The sequence below is a fragment of the Protopterus annectens genome, chromosome 11.part0 (assembly GCF_019279795.1).
Source record: "Protopterus annectens isolate FY-2018-M chromosome 11.part0, PAN1.0, whole genome shotgun sequence".
NCBI lineage: Eukaryota > Metazoa > Chordata > Ceratodontiformes > Protopteridae > Protopterus > Protopterus annectens.
In genome coordinates, this window is record NC_056745.1 from 421,752,457 (window position 1) to 421,776,961 (window position 24,505).

The 24,505-nt window shown below is 41.1% G+C and overlaps 1 protein-coding gene across 1 annotated transcript in view; it reads right to left on the bottom strand.

The window, feature by feature from the left end:
• UHRF1BP1L (UHRF1 binding protein 1 like) overlaps positions 1 to 24,505 on the bottom strand; it is a 2,202,923-nt gene that overhangs the window by 462,906 nt on the left and 1,715,512 nt on the right. Inside the window, exons 16-17 of the mRNA XM_044087916.1 lie at positions 12,178 to 12,317; positions 10,989 to 11,139 (exon numbers count right to left, since the gene is read on the bottom strand). Coding sequence (XP_043943851.1) covers positions 10,989 to 11,139; positions 12,178 to 12,317 — 291 coding nt within the window. The remainder of the gene's footprint in view (positions 1 to 10,988; positions 11,140 to 12,177; positions 12,318 to 24,505) is intronic.

The following is a 24,505-nucleotide window of genomic DNA, read 5'->3' on the forward strand; positions in this document are numbered from 1 at the left end:
AAGGCTGTGGTAGTGGCAGTTGCCCTTGTAGAATGAGGCCTTATGTTCTGTGGAATTGGTTTTCCATGAAAGGAGTAACAGAATCGTATGCAATTTCCTATCCATTTGGAGATTGTCTGTTTGGAAATCGCTTTTCCTTCCCTTCCTGTTGCATAGGCTACAAACAGCTGGTCAGTTTTCTGTTACTTTTGTTCTGTCCAGGTAGTAGCGTAGCTGTCTATGTACATCCAAGGTATGCAGCATTCTTTCCCCTCTGTTTTGTGGGTTTGGGAAGAAGGTAGGTAGGTGGATTGCCTGGTTTAAAGACACTCTGGATACCACCTTAGGCATAAATGTAGGATTAGTCCTCATGGACACACTATCTTGGTGGAAGATTAGGAAGGGTTGTACTGCCATTAGGGCCTGAAGTTCAGAAACCCTTCCTGCTGAGATTATTGCCAGTAGGAAAGCAGTTTTCCACGATAGATGCTGCAGGTCTGCTGTTGCTGCTGGTTCAAAAGGTGCGAGTGTCAACTTTTCCAGCACAAAGTTCAAATCCCAAGCTGGCAATGGTGGTTTCCTAGGAGGTTTTACATTCTTGATCCCTCTGAGGAACTGCCTGAGTAAAGGATGTGAAAAGACAGGTGGATCAAAGCTGTATTCTGCTGAAATAGCTGATGCATGTATCTTGATGGAGGAATAGGACAGGCCTGTATGTAGAAGCTCTGCCAAATACTCCAGAATGTTAGCAATGTCTATATTGGACACATCTTTTCCTCTTTCAGCACTCCAAATGACAAACCTTTTCTATTTTCCTGCATAGTTCCTTCTTGTTGAAGGTCTGCGGGCTTCAAGGATAATGTCTTTAACCCTTTGGGAAAGCTCTGGATTAGTTGCTGCTATGTGATGTTCCATGCAGTCAGTTGCAAAGTTTTTAGGTTTGGATGCATGATGCTGTAGTTGTTCTGGGTTAACATCAAAGGCATCAGGGTATTGGCCATATTTTGTCCCGAGACATGCTCCTCAGCAATGGGTACCAGTGTTGTCTTGGCCAGTTTGGAGCTATCAGGGTTATCCTTGGACGTTCCTCCTTGATTTTTAGTAATACCTTGTGTATCAAGGGAAGAGGTGGGAATGCATATGCTGTCAGACCTTTCCAGCTGAAGGAGAGCGAGTCCACTTTCCATGCAAGTGGGTGGAACGTCCTTGTGCAGAATTTTTGAGCTGGTGATTGAGAGGGAAGCGAATAGATCTATCTGTGGCATTCCCCATTTCTTTGAGATGGCCTTGAAGATGTCCGGGTGTAGCATCCATTCGTGAGCATCCGAGGTGGTTCTGCTTAACATGTCTGCTAGAGTATTCTCCTTTCCTGGTACGAACATTGCCTGTAACTGGATGTTGTAGCTGAGCCAGGTTCCAAAGGTCCAAAGTCATTCTGCATAGGGGGTATGAATGAGTGCCTCCCTGTTTGTTGATGTACCACATGACTGTGGTGTTGTCTGTCCTTATCATCAAATGTCCTGCTTTGAGGAATGGTTTGAATTTTTGGATTGCCAGCTTTACTGCCAGCATTTCTTTTAGGTTGATGTGCAAATGGAGCTGGTCCTGTGTCCACAATCCTTATGCGCATTTGTCCAGCATGTGAGCCCCCCATCCTAGGTCTGAGGCGTCTGTTGTGATGGTTTGGCTTGCTTGATAGTTGTGGAAGGGTAGGCCTGGATTTGACTGGCATGCTTGAGCCCACCATAGGAACTCCTGTTTTAGGCATGGGATTAGAGGAATTTCTGCTTCTAGGCTGTGCCTGTGTTGGGACCATAAATTCTTTAGGTACCACTGTAGTTTTCTCATATGTAGTCTGGCATGTGGAACCAAGATTATGCAGGATGCCATGAAGCCCAAGGCCTGTAGAACTTTTCTTGCTGTTAGCTTGTTCTGTTTTGTTAGTGCCAAGAAGTAAAGAGGGAGTTCTTTTTGTTTTTCTGCAGTTAGGAATGCCATTTGTTTTACTGTGTCCAATTCCGTGCCCAAGAATGTCCTTGTTTGGGATGGTATCAGCCTTGACTTTTGTAAATTGACTGTGTATCCCAGTGCTTGTAGCAAGTAAATGACCCTTTGTAAATCTGTTGTCAGCTTGCTTTTGTTGTCCCCCTGTAGCAGACAGTCGTCCAGGTATGGATAAATTTGGATTCCCTGTAGTCTGCAGTGGGCGATTACTGATGCCAGGCATTTTGTGAATACTCTGGGCGCAGTAGATAAGCCAAAGGGCAATGCTGAGAATTGATAGTGCTCTGATCCTGTAAGAAATCTGAGGTATCTTCTGCAAATTGGTCGTATGGGGACGTGCCGTTATGCCTCCTTGAGATCTAGAGTTACCAGCCAGCACTCCTTGCCCAGCATGGGAAGAAGTTGTTGGAGGGTCAGCATTTTGAATTTTGGGACAATGATGTATGTATTTAAGATGGACAGGTCGAGAATAGGTCTCCAGCTTTTTTCCTTTCTTGGAACTAGGAATAGTCTGGAGTAGAATCCTTTGCCTTGTTCTGTTATTGGCACTTTTTCCACAGCTCTCATCTTTGTTAGTTGCATTATCTGCTGTAGAGCTTCTGTTTTTTGATTTGGAGGCAGGTTTGGCATTCCTCTTTTGACTGGTAAGGTGTGGAAGTGGAACCGGTATCCTTGGTCTATGGTTTGCAGAATCCACTTGTCTTTTGTGATATAGTGCCAGTTTTTTCGAAAATAAGGTTAATTTTCCGCCTAATGGTGCTGCTATTTGTTCCCTGGTAGGCGGAGTTAGAATCAAGTCACTGTGCTGTTGTAGTGGCAGTGGCTGTGTCTGTGCCTCTGTTATTACCTTGCCACTGTCGTCCTCTGTAGGCACCCCCTCTGGATTGATTTCTGCCTCTGGGACGTCTATTCCTGCCCCTTTGGGATCTTGTGGAGTCAGGAAAGGACCAATTTTTGGCAGGCCAGTTCCTGCTAAACCTTGGGGGTTGAACCTGCAAGAAATCTTTAACCGTTTGTACAGATTTTGCCTTTTCTTCCATTTTCTTCATTACCTGCTGGGCAGGTGTACCAAACAAACTGGCCTTATCCATAGGTGCATCTAATAACTTAGCTTTAACATGATCCGGTAAGACCTGTTCCTTCAGCCATGCATGTCTTCTTATCACTGTGCCAGTCATGGCTGATCTAAATGAAGCCTCCAGTGCATCATAGCCACATTTTAAGGAATGGTTACTAACCTGTTGTATGTTATTTACCATTTCTAATATATATTTCTTATCTATAGAGTCATCAGAGGATAGCTTTTAGTTAACTGATCAAGCATAAACTCTTGGTATTGTATCATGTGAAACTGACAATTTAAAGCTCTAGCTGAGAGAGTAGCGGAGGTGTAAACCTTTTTGCCCCATCTGTCTAAAGACCTGGCTTCCCTTTGAGAAGGAATAGGGTTTTGCTGTGGTCGAGGCTGCTGCCTTAGGCCCCTGGGATATGGTTTCGGGGTCTGCAAGTGGGGCCTTGTATAAGTGGTGATGAGTGTCTGGAACCCTGTAAAATCTGTCTGGTTTGACAGGGGCTGGAGGTAAGGAATCTGGTGCAGTGCAGACATCATTAAATGCATCGTCCACAACAGAGAGGACAGGAGGTATAGCTAAAGGCCTGTGTTGTGGTAGGTGCAGAAAAGTCCTAAGTCTTTCTGGAATCTGAGAAATCCTGTTCCTGCCATTGGAATTGTTCTCGCATGGCATGTAAGGTTTCCCCAAAGGAGAATTCTTCTGGTGGAGAAGCAGCTGGAATGGATTCTTCAGCATCTGAGTCTTCATAATTGGAGAAATGAGCCTCTGGCTGGTCTGTAATATCAGAGTCCTCCGCGGAATCATCAGAGGACACAGGCTCGCGGGGCTCTGCTCTAGCTCTCTTTTCTGGGGCTGAGAGGCCCTGTCTGGGTGAGATTGAGATCCCTAATTAAGGATATTAAATCCTCTGCCAGTGTAAGCATTTGTGGACTAGGAGTGCGCCTAGTAGCGGGGCGCTTAACAGGCACTGATTTTGTAGATTTGGCTGCTTTAGCCCTGGCAAAGGCCTTAATAGACATGGCTGCAGGAGGCCTAGCAGCACCACGTGCTGGGGTAGAGACATCCAAAGGGATGGTGTCTGATAAGTCACTAGTAACCACTGTAGGTAAGATTTCTGAGGCCGTTTCAAGTAAGGTAGCAGGAGCCTCAGTAGTAGTCATTGATTCAGCTGTGCTTTGATCAGTTTTCTCGGTTTCGGCCGAAACCGAGACACTCGCGGTTTGCTTAACCATGGTTTCGGCCGAAACCGCGGACCGCGAGTGTCGGTCTTTTTCTTTGCGTTTTTTAACAATCTGGGTAGTCGGAGGATCCGACGGCATAATGTATGCAAAATCTGAGCCGAAAAACTGTTCAGCAAACTCCGACCGACGCCTAAGCGTTCGTCAGTTGAATGAGGCACAGGCTGAACAGGCTGCTACGTCGTGGTCTGGGCCTAAACAAGGCAAACAGTAAGAGTGGAAATCTTTATGAGGTATTTGTTTCCCACAAGTTAAACAGTTATTGACTTTTTCTGACATCGGCTGAGGCAAGAAAGAGTCCCCAACGGGGTACTTAGCTTTTAGAAGTCTTCGAAGTAGTATTCGGAAGTAGTAATCTCTGGATCTGACCGACCGGCACTTGCGAACAGCTTCTGCTTCGGGCGCCACGCGGCAAGAAAGACTGAGGAAAATGGCGTCAGCTGATGCCTTTATACCCGAAGACCAACAGAGATGACGTCGGGTGAAGTGCGACATCAGCCGAAGCCGGACCCGGACTTTGGAATCCGGCCGACCGAAGGGCTGCCTGACGACGGGACAACCCAGTTGTTATGACTGCAGATGCATCCATGAAGGACATCAAGGGATGTGCCCTCAGCTTGGAAGAAAATGAGCTAAGAGAAGAATTGCTTGATTTAATAAACATGAACAGATATATCAAGATCAATGAAAGAAATAGACTGCAGAAGGTTAATAAAACCCAAAAAGTCAGAAGTCTAATAAAACAAATGAACACAGTAATTAGGACTGTTCATAGAGATCCATGCAATATAACAGAAGTAAACAAGATATATTATTGTGCAGCTAAATTAATAACTGATAAAGTTCTACCACAAGAACACAGGGTAGTGAGGGAAAGGAAGGGGAGAAATCAAATACCATCACAGAAATACCAAATAGAGAAAATTATTAAACAATTAAGACAATAAGTGTCACTGTTAGAAGAGTATAGAGGAGGGAATAGATCAACAAAAATACTAAGACAGATAGATGTGATAAAGGCAATGCACAATATTAGAAAAGACCAGGATCTATCATGCACTATCGCAAATAAACAAAATTTCAGCACAGGCGGAATAAATTTTATAAGATATGAAGATAAATATAAAGGAAAAGTGCAAAATAAGCAACTTATTGATGACCCAAAAAGGTTTTACAGAGAACTGGGAAATAAGGAAAAAGGAATTGAAACACCACCAAAAAAGAAGAAATAGATATATTTTGGAGAAGTATCTATGAAGATTCTGTGGAATATAACAAGGATGCTAAATGGGCAGAAGAAGTAAAAGAAAGAAGAAGAAGTTTAAAGGTACAGGATATGAAATGGGATGAAGTAACATCTAGAGAGATCGAAACAAAGTTAAGAAAAGCCTCTACTTGGAAAACCCAGGCCCAGATGCAGTACCTAACTTCTGGTTAAAAGTATTAACATCTTTTCACAAAGACTTAGCCATGAGTACGAACTATTTATATGCGTACCCAGAACAGACACCAACCTGGCTAACAGTAAACACAATGCTCCTACGTAAGAGTGAACCTGCAAGCTACCCTAAAAATTATAGACCAATTACTTGCCTTCCGATGATGTATAAACTATACATGACGACGTAAAAACTATACACGGGAATTGATGCAGAGTTTGTCATTTAGAAGAAAACTCAATTATGGCAGTAGAACAAAAGGTTAATAAAAAAGTCATATGGAACAAAGGATCATTTGTTGTTAAACAGTCATGGGAAGAACTATAAAAAAAGGAAAGAATCTAAGTTTGGCATGGACTGACTATAAAAAAGCATTTGATATTTATCCCTCATTCATGGATAAAAGAGTGCTTAAAATGTATAAGATACACCCCACACTGATCAACTACATTATAGTGACCATGAAATAGTGGCAGACCACTTTTTTCAATTAAGCTATGATAAAGGACAAATTGTTATCCTAGGGATATTCCAGGGTGACTCACTGTCACCGTTACCATTCTGCCCTGCCCTTAATCCATTACACTGTATACACGCTAAGTGTAAAGACTTCTCACCTTCTCTTTGTCGATGATTTAAAACTGTATAGCTCATCAGATGAGGAACTGAAAGCACAACTGCAAGTTGTCAAAACTTTTCCAGATGATATAAGAATGTCATATGGTCTTGATAAATGTGCAAAAGCAACCTTTAAAGCAGGAAAATTGCAACGCCAGGAAAAATCAGTTTGGGACAATAATGTGATATAAAAGAACTTGAGCAAGGAGTGTATAAATATTTGGGAATTGATGAAGGATCAACAATAAAACATGAGAAAATGCAAATAAAACGTAGTAAGGAATACTTCAGAAGACTTAAATTAATCCTGAAAACAGCACTGACATCTACGAACAAAATCCAAGCTGTAAACCAATTTGCTCTTCTTGTCTAACTTACAGTTTTGGAGTGACCGACTGGCCCCAAAATGTGCTGGGTAGATTAGATAGAATAGGAAGGATGCTTCATGCTCACCAAATGATTTATAAAAATCAGTACATACCAAGATTATATATTCCCCATTCCGAAGGAGGGGTGAGCATCCTTGAAACTGACTATATGTATAGATCTTCAGTCATGGGACTCCACACATATCTGCTGAACTCACAAGACCCATATGTAGTAAAAGTTTTGAAACATGAGGAGAATAAATCTAAGATGACTTCTCTGCTTAATCTAGCAGAAGCTTATTGGTGTCAAGCAGGAATGGAAATCAAACCAGAAGCAGATAAAAAAATCAGGCAGCAAATTAATGTGCCAAAAAACAAATGAAAGAATATAAGATGAAGGATCAGATGAGAAGGCAAGAAATGTAGAAAAAGCATAAATATAGTTGGAAGCATAGAAAACTTCTGGAAGAACCTCATGTTGATCAGGAACTAACACAGGAATGGTTAAGGAGAGGCAAATTGAAACAAAGAGATGAAAGCTTAATATTGGTAGCACAAGACAGTGGGCTGAGTACACATTAGTTTATAAAGCCCATTGAACATGTGGGAGAAACGGACAAATGTAGGTTTTGTAAGACTGTACTGGAAACAGTTGCACACCTCGTTGCTGGTTGGAACATACTAATGGCAGAAGGACTGTATACTGAAAGGCATAATAATGTGGCGAGACTGTTGCACTGGGGATTGTGTAAACATTATGGTACTGAAGTGGCTGAAAAAACACTGGAAACATGAGCCACAATGCATCATAAAAATGAAGTCTACATCACATGGGATCATCCATTATCAACAGTTCAAACGATAGATGCTAGAAAACCAGATATAGTGGTCTATAAGTGTAGCATTGATCAGTGAAATTGCCACACCCAGTGACTACAGTGTCTTGCATACAAGAGAGATAGAAAGTCATAAAATATCAGGATCTGCAGGCGGAAATGAGAGAAGTGTGGAAGAAAGATACCCAGACAGCTTCAATAGTAGTAGGAGCAACAGGTCTTATAATAAAGAATTTACAATTGTATTTTGATATGTTACCAATACATGTAACTCCATATGGATTGCAGGAGGAGCCATTACTGGGCACATTGCGGGTGCTGTGAAGAATACTATTGGCTGACATCAAAGATTGAAACAAAACTAATTTCATGAACTTCAATTGTGCTTTGACTTAGGAATGGGGTCCATTCCCGTCATGGTATTAGAAACCAAAAAGACTTGGAGAAATTATAAGAGAGAAATAAGCTAATTTCTGCTTTCACAGTGGAAACCTCATGATTTCCTTACTTTTGGTTCGATGGGAATGGTAAATATCATGTTCACAAATGTGACTTTCACCACTGTCATACATAACATACCTACTCTTTAATACCCGGAATACGTTAACCACCTTAAGCAATTTATCTCATGCCGCATATCTTCAGCGTGACTCAGTACAGACCTTTTCCCAGACCCTAAAAGGGCCAACTATATACAAAAGTAATTAGGGTTTAGAGAGTACAGATAACCCTTAAATTAATTTACTACCTGCTTCTTCAATAAGGAAGTTTTAAGATTTCTTCCATTGCAGAAGATTTTCAGAACTTATTTTGGCTAAATGTTAGCCTTCAGTTAATCTGTGGGCACATCCAAAAGTCAGGGTAGATGGGGACATGCATACAAAGATGCAGTGTTCATAAAAACACAGACTGCAAAGAGTTTCACAACAGACCATGCAAAAAAGATGGTCAATGTGGGGAAAAAAAAGTAGCGAGGACTTACGCTTTTTTAACATAGCCTGTGGAACTGATAACTAATATCAGCAAAGGAAGTCATAGGTTCATAGGATGATACTAGGCTATTGGCCCAGAGGCCCTTACAAGCTTAGCCAAGAATTTTGCCCATGTTACAACAAAGTCAGCACCTGTTTCCCCTGTCCAGCAGGAACACAGGTGATATCCCAGGGGTGTACTTTCCGTTTCCCATCTAGTTGTCCAGGTTGCTCTTAAAGAGGGCTAGAGAGCTATGCTGCTTGACATGGAGAGGGAGTCTATTCCACAGATGGGGAGTCTTTGGGACACAAATCTATTCCACCAACAAGTTTTATTAATGTCACAGACAAGGTTGAGTCCTTGCATGTGGATTGTGCGACTGGAGTTTGACTTACGGATATGCAGCAACTCCATCAAGGCTGGGTCTGAGATGGCCTTGTATGCCAGACACAAGTCACTTCTGAGCAGTCTGTACAAGACTGAGCAGAAGGACAGGACTTTTAACCTATCTGTATAGGATAGGTGTTTGAGACCCTGGATTCTTCCTGGTCAGGAACCTCTGTGGTCTCTCCAGCTGCTGCACGTGCTTGGCAAGGTATACGCCAAAGGGGTCATTGTACTTGATAATGAGTCTGATAAGTGAGGAGTACAGGGATCTTATGACCTCTTTGTTCCTGGATGAAATACTCTTACTTAAGAGGTGGGCCATTTAGAAAGCCTTCCGTACAATGGAGGCAACGTGGTGGTCAAAAGTCAGGTTGCAATTAACCTAGGTGCCAAAGTCCCTCACGAATGACTGCATGCTTAGTATATGCTGTTAAGAATGCGATAATTAGTGGGGGTGCCATTTTCCCCAAAGGGGATAATAATGCATCTCCTGACATTCAGTTTGAGACCATGCTTCTTGCACTAGTCATTAATTTGGGTAAGGCCCTCTTGGAGGATGTTCATATCACTAGTGAAATTTAAGACAGTATCCAGCTTGCAGTTCTGCGGCAGGGCTAGCGACCTGGCAGTGTACACCTTGGCTCGAGATGACTGTCACTGTGAAGTGACACCCCGATCCCATGTGTAAAGAATGGGAAAAGGGATTGAGGATGGATGGATCCAGATTGCAGTCATCTGCAAACTTGGTCAGTCACAGACCACTGGTTTTGGCTTGCTCCTCAGAAAAGTATATCCCAAACAGTAGAGGCCCCAAGACTGATCCTTGGGGTATGCCACTTGTTACTGGTCTACTACTAGAGGTGGCGTCCCGTATTTTGACTGAGTAGGTTCTATCAGCAAGCCAGATGGCCACCCATCTGGTAACATAGAGGTTAGTGTCTAGCTGGGAGAGTTTATATATTATGCCTGAGTGGGGAATAGTGTTGAAGGCTTTGGCTAGGTCAAAGTAGGCAGTGTGCATACTCTTCCCCTTGTCCATAGCTTTGGTGACTGTTTTGAAGAAGATGAACAAGTTTAACAGGCATGATTTCCCTTTGACAAAACCAAACTGTGCGGGGTCAAGCGTTTGGAGGTTGCCAATATCCTTGTTTATAAGGTCCATGAGAATGCGTTCCATGGCCTTGCAGATCAGGCTAGCTAGGCTGATAGGCCTATAATTGCCTGGGTCAGTGGACGTTCCATCTGTGTGTAGAGGGATGACAGTGGCTGTCCTCCATTCAGCTGGGACGAAGCCGGTGCCCACGCTTTGGTTGAATAGGGTGCCTAATGCAGCTGAGAGCTCATGCCTGAATTCAAGTAGGATACAGCGAGGGATGTTGTCAGGTCCCATGGAGACTATTTTTTGTCTTTAAGAGGGCATTAAGGACCTGCTCCCTGGTGATGAGGGGAGGGGGGCAGGTGCTGGGGATGTCCTGGTTTACTGATGAATGGGGGGATGGGGTAAAGTTTTTACTCAACCTACAAGAAAAAATCTTCACCTGGATACTGCAGCCAACGATGTAAAATTGTAAATATCCAGAGTTTTAAGTTTTTTGTTAAACTTGTTTAATGTTAGTCTGATGAAGCGGGAGTTGTCCACGAAAGCGCTTACTTTCTCTGTGTTCTATTATATTAAACATACTTTTGCAAACGTACCTGCTGTTTTTTCTCTGGATTTTTACTGAACCTGTCTGCCAGCAGGTTGGCTATATCTACGGTGTGTGTGTGCGTGTGGTGTTATTGACCATCAGTTCAAAGCAGATTTAGGTGTTACCTTTGAAATTGGAGTCCCAAAATGGATCCCTGGAATAGTTTCAAATAATCCTACAGCCTGACTGCTGCATTCCACTGAATTGCAAATGTGACTCAGTACTTTGGAAAAAGATGTGACATCATTTAACATTCATCTGAATACATAAATGATACTTAGTAAAATGAAAATAATATTAAATGCATGTTACTAAACACTTCATGACATAAATTGTTCTAATTACATTCTGCACTATCAGTTCACTAATTGCATGCACATTCTTACCTAAGCTACGGCTGCTGAGGTATTGCCTAGTGTTCACATTTCCTAACTGGCTTGGGACCAACTGGTTCACCTGAACACAGGCTGCTAAATCATCTCCTCTGATGTCAATAGCACAATTAACGCCAAATATGTTTAACACCATCACTGACATCTGTTAAAGCAAAAAGAAAAAGAAATAAAACATAATGCAGTTTGTTTAAAATAAAATATCCATTACAGCCACAAAAAGGCTCTATTAAGAATCCAAAGCACTGTTAAAATATCAGACGTCACAAAACAGAAGTATGATTCAGGAATGTGTTAGCTTACCTTATCTCATCTGAGCCTGAGATACTATCAAGCTGCGAGTAAAGAATACCAAATGTGAAATGAAATTTCTAATTTAGGATGTCATCTTTGATGAAGATAGTTCTTTGCTCTAGATACTTTAGTCTTAAAAGAAGGAAGGCATACAACCAAGAAGTGAAATCACAAGATATGGCCTATGATCCTAAATGAAGCTAAGGCCCATAGAGAATGTCTGCTTGTAAAGTTTCTACCTAGATTAAATTTGCTATATGCCATGGTCATGGAGAAAAGTAAGTGGCACCCAATGACAGGTGTTCTGCCGTAATGGATGGCTGCAGTAAGATTTTGTTTGAAAGGAAACCTCAAAGTAATTGTCTACTCTCTTGGAGGCTAATAGGTGCTGGATATCTCTGCTGTTTCTCCATAAAGAGAAACAAAAATAAAATCTACTTTTCTAAAAAGCTATTCCTCAGGTTTGGTGTCAAATGGAACTAAATACCGACTCAATGATCCAATGCTGGCAGACAGCTCTCTTGAAATGGCTGGCACATGTAAAAGGAAAAGAAATGGGTAGCAGTTCACATTTGGGAATGAATGCAAAGAAGCTCCTTCCCATTCCTAAGTATCAAAAAATGGAATTAACTTTTGCAAGGTACTGAGTGGAGAGATACCACTGAGGAAAACACAGCTGTTACTGCAAAATGGTTTTCTCACTCCCTCCATATGCTTCCAAAATTCTTTGGGTAGTGTAAAAGTTCCAAGAATAGACACAAAAGCAGACAAGAAAAAAATTGAAATGTAGATGTTTGTTATCAGGACAGAAGTAGATTTCACAAACATTAAAATAATTGCTAATTAAATATTAAGGAAAGATGACAATATGACAAGAATAAACAATTACCTCTTCCTTAACAGTCTCCTGTATACTTTCAGAAGCAGCACTAATGGCATCTGGAGATGGTCCACCATTTATTAATGCTTCATCTATACATTCAGCCGGGTTTCGATGATTCAGAGTCAGAGATTCTTCAATAACTACATCTTCAAAAAATGTATTCATTAGTATCAAACTCTACAAAAGCAAAGTGTGAGCTATTTCACAAAAAGCACAATGCTGTTTAATTTGCAAAACTTTGTAAATATATACAAATTTATGCATAAATCCTTCATCCATTCATTAGTCCAGAACTACTGTTGCTCACTATTTATTTATTTATATTTTGTTAACCTGGTAAAACTGAACTAGTGCAGAGGTCTACTTCAGCCACAATCTGAGCCACACTAGCAAAAGCAATAACAAGTAAGAAATTTGCTTAGGAATACAAAGAAAAAAGTAATATTGCCATGAAGGCATTTGACAAAGATGGCACATATACAACATAGCTAAGGGATGACACTGCGCAACATTTACAACAATACATACATTATTAATTTTTAAATATACAAAGCAAATGACTTAAACATCATTATAAATACAGAATTGTATGTAATCACATTCCATAGCTCACAGCACTGTAAGACATTAGTAGAGCATAATGGACTAGTACATGCATTTATGCAATCATATCTAGGCTATTATCTTTCTCATGAAGATCACACACATATTTAGCTACCAGCATCACCTTAACAAATTAAAAAAGTTAATAATGTAGGACAGCAAAACATTTTAAAGCAAGGACTCACTCCAGTCAACAAGTAACACCAGTCAGCCTTCCTAAGAAAATCAACAACAGTCTTGGAATACCCTTAACTTTCTGAAAAGTTGCCAAGTGATCACATGAAACTGTAGACGGCACATGGAATACCTCAGTAACACAGCAAGTAGACACTATCAAAACTGAACACTCTTCCGCCCTTTCTTTTTCAAAACTATTCATTTGGCACATAGGAAAAAAAAGACCTCAGTCACTTTTTTTTTTTAACTCTGTGAATTCATATTTACATTTAACTCTCATCTATTAGCCACGTAGGCTGACGGATCCAAATGGGATTTTTTTTTATTACAACATCCAGGCAAAACAGACAATTTTGATTGTGTTTCCAACTGTAACTCAGCTGCTTTAAGCTTGAGACAAGGATGTAAAGAAATTCTCTTCCAGAACACAGTGAAACTCCAGAGATAAATCTTGACATTCATGTCAAAGGCATATTAACATTTTGAATTACAGTTTTCTGCTTGTACTATGTATAGGAGTCTTAACTGTGTAGCTCCGAAATACCCCTTAAAATTGGATAATCCCAATCTGCCCTGTTCTACTGGAAGAATCAGTTTATCCAACTTGACACTTGCAGTCTTCCCCTCCCAGATAAAGTCCTTCAGTTCTTTATTAATTGCTAGCCACAACTTCTCCTCTGGTTGATAAAAATATGCCTGGCCTTTACATAAAACTAAAGGGACTAAAAACATTTTAACTGCTTACATCTTACTTTCCATATCAATATAAAAACCTTCCATTTTCTTAGTTTTTGTATTATCTTTTTAGTCTCTTCCCACATAACATCTGCGGTGGTGAAGCGGTAGCGTTGTTACCTCACAGCAAGAGGTTCTCCCGTTCGATTCTCGGCTGGAGTGCAGGGAGTGTCTTCTGTGTGGAGTCTGCATGTCCTCCCCACGGTTGGGTGGGTGTTCGAAAGAGATGCGTAAAATGGGCGTGCCTTCATTGAAGGTTGAACGTCGAGCTGGCACCTCGGTGTTCGTGAAAATCTACTGCCAATCATTAGTGGACCGGAGTTCCGCTGTGGTGACCCCTAACCGGGAAAAGCCGAAAGACAAACAACAAGTCTCTTCCCACATATCCTTAGCTGCCACACTAGAATCATTTTTAATCCACACTCCTAAATATTTCATTTTATCATGTCCCCAGAAATATGGGTATTAGGATGCGATGGTGCAGTGGTTAGCATTGTTGCCTCACAGCAAGAGGTTCTCTGGTTCAATTCTTGGCTGGAGCACCTTCTGTGCAACGTCTGCATGTTCTCCCTGTGGTCGAGTGAGTTTTAAAGACATGCAGTAGGTGCATGTGTTTGTGTGCCTTCTTTGAAGGTTAGGCGCTGGGCTGGCAACTGAACACTGCCAATCAATCTGAGGACTGGTGATCCGCTGTGTTGACCCATAACGGGAGAAGCCGAAAGACTTCTTTTGAAACACTTCATGACTGGGTGCAAAATTTACCACTACTGCCTTTTATTTTAGCTTCATTAATTTTGTATCCTGAAAAGATCGGAAACTCTCTCAAAATATTCCATAACACTGCAATGTTTTTTTCTGGTTTGGTCAGGTACAAAATAATATCTGCAAATAAAGCCAGCCTTTCTTGACTACCATACGAATTATATTCTTGAAATTCTGAGTCCATTAATTTCTTTGCCAATGGTTCTAAATGTAATGCAACCAATAAAGGGAAATGAGGATACCCCTAATCTGGTTCCTCGGCTCAAGCAGAAATTAGCAGACAGGACCCAACCCCACTTTTATTTTCACCTCCAATCACTCATATATTCTCCTAATCAACTTTATCATTTTTTCAGGAAATAGGTTCATAGGTTGGTACTAGGCTATTGGCCCTAGGGCCTATACAAGCCTAGCCATAACAATTCCCTGTCTAACAGGGTGATTTAAATAATCCCTGGGGTGAATTTCCTATCTCCCATTCAACCGTCAAGGTTCTTTTTGAAGAGGGCCAAAGAGGCGCTCAGCATGACGTGTATGGGCAGTCTATTCCAGAGTATGGGGAGTCTCTGGGTCAGGAACCTATCCCTCCAGCATGTTTTGTTCATTGTGATGACCAGGTTTAGATCCCTGGAGGATGTGACTCTGAGGGATTGGGATTTCTTTAAGCGTAGCATGTCCAACTGCTCTGGGTTTGCCATGGCACTGTAAGTTAAGCAGAGATCACCCCTGAGCAGGCGATATGCAACATAGTATAGCTGGAGTTTTTTTAGACGGTCAGCATAGGGCATCTGCTTTAGGCTTGTGATTCTTTTAGTGAGGTATTTCTGTGGCCTTTCCAGTTGTTGCAGATGTCTTGTGAGGTACATATCAAATGTGGCATTGTACTCTATAATGGGTCTAATGAGGGATGAGTACAGTGGGACAATGACTTCCTTTTTTCTGGAAGAAAAGCCCTTAATAATGAGGTATGCCACATAGACTGATTTCCTGACTGTTGTAGCGCTGTGGTTATCGAAGGTGAGTCCACTGTCCACTTTTGTCCCCAAGTCCCTTATCACACTTTCGGTGTTTAGTGTACTACCACTTATGTGGTAATTCATGGGTACATGGTTTTTCCCAAAGGGGTTAACTATACATTTCTTGACAATGAGCTTGAGCCCATGGCTCTGGCACCAAGCATCTGTTTCTGTAAGGCCCTTTTGTAGAATATCCACATTGTTTGGGGATTCAATAATGGCTCCCAGTTTGCAGTCATCTGCAAACTTTGTTAGCCAGAGTCCCTCAGTGCTGGCCTGTACTTCAGAGAAGTAGATGCCAAACAAGAGCGGTCCCAGGACTGAACCCCGAGGTACTCTACTTGTCTGGAGCTGGATTTTGAGTCAGCTCCTTTTACAGTGTGGGTTCTATCAGTAAGCTAGTTGGCAGCCCATCGAGTGACGTAGGGATTAATGCCCAGCTTAGTAAGTTTATCTATGATTCCAGAGTGGGGGATCGTGTTGAAGGCCTTGGCGAGGTCCAGATAGGCTGTGGACCACCTTGCCCTCATCCAAGGCTCTGGATACTGATTCGAAGAAGTCAATCAGGTTGAGGAGACAAGATTGGCCCTTTACAAAACCAAACTGGGTGGGGTCCAGTGTTTGAAGGTTGCCAATGTCTTTGTTTATAAGTTCCATGAGAATGTGTTCCATGGCTTTGCAGATCAGGCTCGTCAGACTGATGGGATGATAGTTACTGGGATCCAAGGTGGATTTCCCCTTGTAGAGTGGGATAACTGTAGCTGTGCGCCACTCATTGGGCACGAAGCCTGAGGTGAGGCTATGACTAAACATGACACTAAGGTGAGGTGCCAGTTCATTTTGTAGTTCATGTAGCACACAGCCCGGGATGTCGCCTGGTCCCATGGATGCTGTATTCTTAGCTTTGGAGAGTGTGTTTTTTACCTGTGCGGCCGTGATTACTGGAATTTGACAATCTTTTGGTATTGAGCTGGGCCCTTCAGGGGGTGAAGTTGGCACTGAATCGATCAGCCAGGATAGTGGCAATATCCTTGGGATCAGTATATTTAATGCCATTCTGTTGTAGCTCACAACAGATCTGAGCATTGCCATTTAGATTCTTGACATAACAATAGAATGCCTTCTGGTTGTCCTTGGAATCTCTGGCAATTTTATTTTCGTAATTAGCTTTGGAAGATTTTATGAGGGATCTCAGTTTCTTACTGAGGTTGGTAAGGGAGTATTTTGCATCCTGAGACTTTCCTCTTTTCTGCAGCAGTTTCTTCCTTCTGTTGTATAATTTGCTTACGGCAGACGACCACCAGACTGGCTTCTTTTTATTGGAGGAGAGCATCTTGGTTCTATTTGGAATGGCACGATTCATGCATGAGTGGATGTGCTCGTACAGTGCCTTAGTGTAGGATTCAGCAGTCAAACATTAAATTCCCGTGTGCATGGGTGTCATGAAGTTTGTCACTTCTGACTTGAGTAGCATGAAGTTAGCTTTGGAGAAGTTTTTTATGGAGGTTTCCCTACTGGGGGGGTGGGGGTGGGATGTGGACGTCAAGGGTGATTAGCTTATGGTCAGACCTGACCAACAAAGGGGTGACCACTGGCGTGGAGCATCGATCTCCCATGTTGGTAATGACCAGGTCTAGGATATTTCAGCCCCTGGTAGGACTATGGATTAGCTGATCCAGGACATTGGAATTTATGAATTCCAAGAACCGTTGGGCTAATGTGTTGGTGCCCGAATAGTTTTCCCAATTAATGGCAGGGTAGTTGAAATCACCCAGTATTAGGCTGTTTGGTTATATCTTAATATTTTCCAGTATATTTAGAAAGGTGTAGTGAGAATCTTGGGGCATAGTGGGGGATCTGTAGCAAGCTACAATTTGGATTAGAGTCTTACCTAGTATTAGTTGTACCTGTAGAATTTCAGATGCATTGTGTTGGGCAACTAGCCTGGAGGTGTGAATATCCTTGGTGAATATGGACACTCCTCCGCCTTTAGTGTTTCAGTCCTGGTTTGGTGGCCGAAAAGTGTGGTAAGAGTTGTAGCTTGGTATTGCAGGGGTGCTCTCTAGAGCCTTGAACCAGGTCTAAGTTACTGCACAAAATATCGATGTTCTCCATTTTTAGAAGTGCCTCGACAGAGTGTATTTTGAGGTTTAGACCTCTAGCATTGAGTAGCATTACCTTCAAATTTTGCGTGCTTATATCTGTTACGGTGGTGGTTTTGTCCTTTGAGCCTTGCCTAAAAAAGACACTATAGGGGTGGCAAGAGCCTTAGCCAGTAACCTGAATCCCTGGGGCTACAGGTGCAGACCATCTTTGGCAAAACATTGTGGTCTGTCGATCATGTCATCCCAGGCAGACAGATACTGGATCCCCTTTGAATGACACCAGAAACTTAGCCAACTGTTAAAGTCAATCATTTTGTCCTTATACTGTGGAATCTTTCTGGGCGAGGCCAGGATGCTACTCAGGGCTAGGGTCATACCTGCCAGGGCCACATGATCTGAGAGCTCTTCCATGTCTCTCTTCATGTAGTCCAGGGAGGTAAGTCTCAAGTCATTCACTCCAACATGGACAATGACAGAGTCATATTTGTACTTATTGTGGAGTGACTTGAGTGCATGCGTGATGTGGCGGATCCTGGCACCCGACAGGCAGCTGACTGTAATTTTCTCCTTGTTCAGCCTGGTGAGTAGGACATCAGAGTGCCTGATTATAGAGTTGCCTATGACTATAGTGTTAGGCACGGTGTCTTGCCTTAGGGGTTATTGCTGGGTGGCACACTGGTGTGGTGAGCTATGTGACACTTTGGTTGTGATTTGTGTTTGCTTGCGTTTCAGCTTCGAAGGTTCTTGTTGCTTAGTCAGGTTAATGTTAAGGGCCTCCGCATAAGTGGGTTTAGTGTTACTATGTGTGGATGTTGGAAGCGTGAGTTTTGAAGGGCTATGTGTTGCTTGAGGTGTAGTGCAGGTGTTAACCTTCTCCTCTTGACTGTCTAGCACAATCTTGAGTGGAGAGAGATTTGCTTCCAGTTTGGCTATGTAAGTGCATCTCTCGCAGGTTGTAGTGTTGAGTGGTAGGAGGAGAGGGTTGTCTGTGTACATGAGGCAATTGCTGCAATGCCTCAGTATGCCAAGATTCACAAGGTGGACAGGAGAAATCACCGGAAGCTGACCGTTGGACATGCCTGGCTCTGTTTCTTTTGAAAAGTACAAGAGCTGTTTTCCCTTACCTTGGCAAGGTACTTTGCAATTATAGGCTGTTTAGAGCCTACGATTAATTTCTCCTTATTAACAACGAGAGTCAAGTGCTTGTATCAGTTTAAGGCTTCCTAGTGCCTTCCAGCAGGTTTAAAGCAAGTGCTAGTCACAGGGATTCAGATTTTAGTGCTACTACTGACAAACCAGCTAGTTCAAAGGGAAAGTTTGAAGAGCAGACTTTCTGGCACCGGGAGTAGTTTAAAGTGCTAGACTAATAGGCTAATAAAAGTGCAGGAGAGCAGAGAACTAGCAGATCTGAGGGAAAAAATTGAAGAGCTCCGCTAGCATACAAAAAGTCCAGGATATGGTAAGTCTGTATCTGGGCTACACTAGTTCCAGGAAATGTAGGAAACAGTTTTTTTTTTTTTTTTTTTTTTTTAAGTAGAAAGTGAAGAGGCAGAAGATAATGAGATAATTAAATATGCAGAAGTTAAAGGGGTGGGCCTTTGCTAGGTTCTCACTATTAACAGTAGAATGAGCTGATGTAATGTGATTAGGTGGAAGTGTCCAGTATCTACTTAATACCAGAGGCAGGCAACTCAAAGCCACCAAGACAAAAAGACCAAAACAAGAACTAGGAGGGCTGGTGGGGGAAAACAGTTATACAGATTACAGAAATATTAAATCAAAATGCAGACAAAAATGAGACTAAACTCTTATCTTTTCTCAATATCACAGTTGGTAGTAGGTCAGTCTTTCCGCAGCAGCCTGAGCAACAGGTATATCTGATTTAAAACACAGGACAGAAACCAAACCAATTATCCAAACAATACAGATTCAGGAATACTTTGGCTGGACAAAACCAGTTCTGTAAACTTACTGCCACTAAGAAAACAGACAAGGGAAATGCAAATGCTTCCATTGCCCTGCTCATAAAGTCTAAGCTTACTCTGTTAAATGCTTTCTCTGCCTCAAGACCAACCAACAATGGTATTTTCTTACATTCTGCTTCCCTCTGGAACATCAGTATTCTGTTAATGTTGTCAAATGTTTGCCTCCCCTCCACAAAACTACATTGATCGATATCTATCAGTTTTGGCTTTACTTTTGCCATTCGTTTAGCCATTATAGACATGAACACTTTATAATCATGGTTTAGTATTGAAATGGGCCTGCATGAAGCTGGATCTGATGGATCTTTACCCTCTTCAGGTATTACAACTACCATTGCTTTTTTCCAGGACAGTGGTACTTCTCCTCCTCTTAAGATACTGTTAAACAAAACCTTCCAGATCTCTATCAGTTTTTTTTTCCTCCTAGCTTCCAAACTTCCACAGGAATACCATCTATTCCTGGGGACATTCCTATAGATTGGTTATACATCATAATTTTATCTCATCTCCTCCTATCCTGTAATTAATTGAACCTCATCCTTCTCTAACCTTGGCATATTTAATGCTTCCATAAGCATTTCCATTTGTATCTTTTCTTGATTTTCAAATTTCTCTGCTTTACAGAGACTCTCACAGAATTACAGCAATCTTTCTAATAACTCTACAGGATATAGTTACCTGCTTTGTTATGGGCTCCCTAAGTTTGGTGACAGCCCTTTCTACTTTCTATTGCATGAGTCGTCGTGCTTAAAGTTTTTGTGCTCTACTGTTATCAAAACAGTTGCTTAACAACTATCTTTCTAAGCTCGTGCATATTATTGAGGTAATATCCTATTTTCTGTCTAGCCTTCTGCAGTTGATCCTCTTCTTGTTCTGTGAGATTCCCACTATTTTGCAATATTTACCATCTGTTAGTCCCTCTAAATAATTCTTGTTACTTCTTAACCATAGCTCCCTTTCTTTTATTTCCACCCTATTTTTAAACTCCACCTTAATTTTACTCCACTCCCAAGCTACAGTTTCAGAAGAAATTTCTATCCTCTCTAACAACTCCTGAATAATCTCCACTATCCATTCCTTAAATTCCTTTCCTTTCAACAGATAGGTGGGAAAGCACCAATGTCGCATTTTTATTTCATTACCTTGTGTTTTTATTTTAGCTATTATTGGCACTTTATCAGAAATAGTTACTGGCTGGGTATCAAGACAGTCAATTAAATGCACATGTTCCTATGAAATATAAATTCTGTCTAGCCTAGCCCAGTTGTTATATCTTGGTGAATAATATGTAAATTCACTCTGAACTCATATTACTGAATTTACATCTTCCATGCCAAATATTTTCATAAATTTCTTCAAAACTCTACCCTCCTTTGTTATGTTTTCCCTTCTGGGCCCCCAGATACATCTTCACTGCTGCAAATCACATTCCAGTCCCCAACATATAAGTAATATTCCTTGCTGAAAACTAATTATTTCTCCCAGAATTTTCTTAAGCTCCATTATAGCAGTTTTAGGTGGAATGTAAATACATACCAGTGTAATACTCCTCCATTGCCAGTAGCCCCTTAACACTACAAACCTGCCATTAATATCTTTTTTTATCTTTTTTTATCTTTTTCTATCACTATTGGAGCTCCTCTTGCAATTAATAGAAGTACTCCTCTTTTCCTTTGTCACTGATATTCTGCTGAATAACCATCCTGAAAACCTTTCTTTATCAAATCCACATGTTCAGTTCTAAGCGTGTCTCCTATAACATAGCTATTTCCACTCTGCATGTTTAATATAGTTCGCTACTCTTTCTTGTTTGTAGTTATCTGTGAGGCCATTTATATTTAAAGACATTAAAGAAAACATCATTGTATTAAAGAAATGATTCCAACCTTTTATGTACAACACCTTTTTTGTTAAATGTCTAGTTCCAGCATTTATGTTGCAAGCATACACTATTTGGCAGGTTGAACTTTTAAACAGTTGTTTCTTTTCATATACATTTGAGCCTATGTCACATAGCTCTGAAGGACTTGGGGACCCAAACCTGTCATTTTAGTTAGCTCAGCTTCAGCTGACTAATGGTTTGGGTGCTTGGAATGTGCCCTGAAGCTTTGGAAGCTGGCTGGCTGTTATATACTTGGCAGGATATAACACATATAGCTAATACTACTGCAGCAGTGATCAATATGATGATCATTTATTACATTAAAAGAAAAAAAAGCCTCAACATTATTCCACATTTAATTCAGCAAACAATAAAGGTCTCACAAAATCCATGTTGCAATACAGCAGTGCACAAGTCCTGAAGGCAGTCACATAAAACACCAGAAAGTAAATATGCTGTCTAGGTGTGAACTAAATGCTCCACAAGCCTCATTTACGTTAATGCAAAGAGACGTTTATTGCTGATGGAGGGGCACTGCTGATTACTAAACATTATGAAGTCCTGTTATATTTATTAGAAGTTAGAATAATAGGGAGGAGAGAAGCCTTGATGTTTCAAGTCTCTGGATGGTGGGGTTGAGGGGCAAGGACCAGAAAAAGACACCCTTGTAGCCTGAGGAGTTGTGATTGGCTAATGGATTCCAAACCAGAGTGGGCTTGCCCCACTGTTTCTCCACCAGAATTCTATAAAGATTCTTTAAAATATATTTAAACAAAAAGCTTAACCAAAAATACTGAAAGTATCATGTTGTTCTAGATGGGCTTGTTTTGCAGACATAGCCCCCAGGGGATGAGTAGCTTGTTTAGACTGTTCTTGAAGTTGTTTTTCCCACTGTAGTCCTTTCATGCATTTGAGTTCTCTTCTCCAGATACAACAGGTAAGCTGTGGGGTCTTATGTTAAATGGTGTTCCCACTTTGGCAACCTCTGTGGTGATGTTAGTCCCTGCAAGTGAAGGGACCATGAGTAGTTCCTTGAATCTGGAGATGTTGTTCACTTCTCCTATAGCCATCTGTGAAATATTGGTGGTGACATTCAGATATATCCCAGGGCTGGTGGTAAGCATCCAGATGTGTTTTCTGTGATGAACAAGAACCAAAAACTAAAAAATGACACCTACAATGGCTAAGGGAGCAGACTATCCCAGATTAAAACCCTGGTGGCAGAGTCCCAAGGAGAAAGAGACAGCAATACAGCAGTGGATTTCTTGAAGGCAACCACACAAGATACCAGAAAATAAATATGCTGCCTGGATGTGAACAAAACACACTGAAATCCTTGGTTAGGTTTCAAGCAAACAGACCTTTATTGTTGGATGGAAGAGTACTGTTGCGTACTAAACATTATGAAGTCCTATTATATTTATACAAAGTTAGAACAACAGGGGATGGATACGCCTCTGGGTCTGCAGTGTTGGTGGGGCTGGGGGGGGGGGGGCAGAGAAGTGACCCCTGTTGCCTAAGGCAATGTGATTGGTTATTAGATCCTAGACCAGAGTAGGCTTGCCTCAGTGTTTCTTCACCAAAATGCTATAAAGTTAAAGAAGAGCTTAACTGGAGCAACTAAAAGTATCATGTTATCTATGTGGAAACTAAATTAAGTCTGGAGTCCTGAGTACTAAATCCAGTCATTTGATACAACAGTCATCAGTATCAGAATTATTCAGATTCCAAAGAATATGACTGTAAGCCTGTTTCTTACCACAAAATGTGAGGTGAATAAGTACAATTGAGACTTAAAGAACATCTTGGAAGAAAAAGAGTCAAACTAAAGCTTAAAGTAAACAAGCTGTTCTTTTCCAGGCTCAAGTAGCACAAGTCAGGTGTTAGAATGGTTTACAATACAGCTGCCAAGCAAAATGGTATCACTGTAACTATTTTAAATGCTTGACTTTTAACTGTAGGTTAGTTATACTGTTATAATGTGATAAAGCTGCAATCCATTTCAATATACCATTTAAATTACAGGATGTTAACACTTGTAATATAATCACCCAGTTCTTGGGGATGTACAGAAAATTAATACAGTGAACTACAAAGGCAATACAGAAAGAGAAGAAGAGAGCAGGTATATCACATAAATATGTTAAGATCACGTCCGGAAGCTGAGAGCAGGTATATCACAAATATTTTAAGATCACGTCCGGAAGCTGGACTTCTGATTTTAAGATCACGTCTGGAAGCTGAACTTCTGTAGTCGTCTTGGGAGCATGCCAACAGTACTGAGTCAGGCAATTCTATCCCAGGAGTTCATATAGATGAACCACTGTCTAAGGCCTAGAAGTAAGAAGTAAAAGAGCTTATATTCAGAAGTAAATTTTTTTTCTGTGCTACTTGGTTGAACAGATTTAACACAGCACTGCAACGAAATTGTGTCAGAGTAGTAGTAAACCTAAAACAAATTAGGATACAAGAGTCCCATATAAAAGCAATATGTGACAAATGGAATAACTATAAAAGTAGGAGTCATTGAGAAGTCTCAAAGTGAATGGAAGAGCCCAACTATGTTGGTCCAAAAGTTGAACGGCTTCATTATACTTAGTAATAATTTCCAAAAAACAAATATTACAGTAAAATGCAACACATATTAAATGCCCAGGGTGGAGGAGTTCATAGATACTCTATGCAAAGCAACTTCAGATTTAATTAAGGATTACTGGCAAATTTCCTCACCACTGAAGATAGAGAGAAAGTACAGCTGTATAAGTAAACTTACCATAATAGTAGATGTTCGAATGATCATTACTGTAGTAGTTTTAGCTGTATGTGTTATATTCTATATAGTATAAAACAGCTTTCATAGCTTAAGGGCACCTTCCACATGCTCAAAATGTTAAAACTGGATCTAGTAAGTGGTCTGAGGGCCAAGCCCTTGATAGCTTTCATGCCATCTGAAAGAGGGAGGCTAGAGCCCTGTAAAGGTCAATGGCAGGTAAATAATCAGGCATACTGCAGCAGTGATCACTGGTATAGTAAGTTTGCTTTCACAAGTGCACTGTGTTCATCACTTGA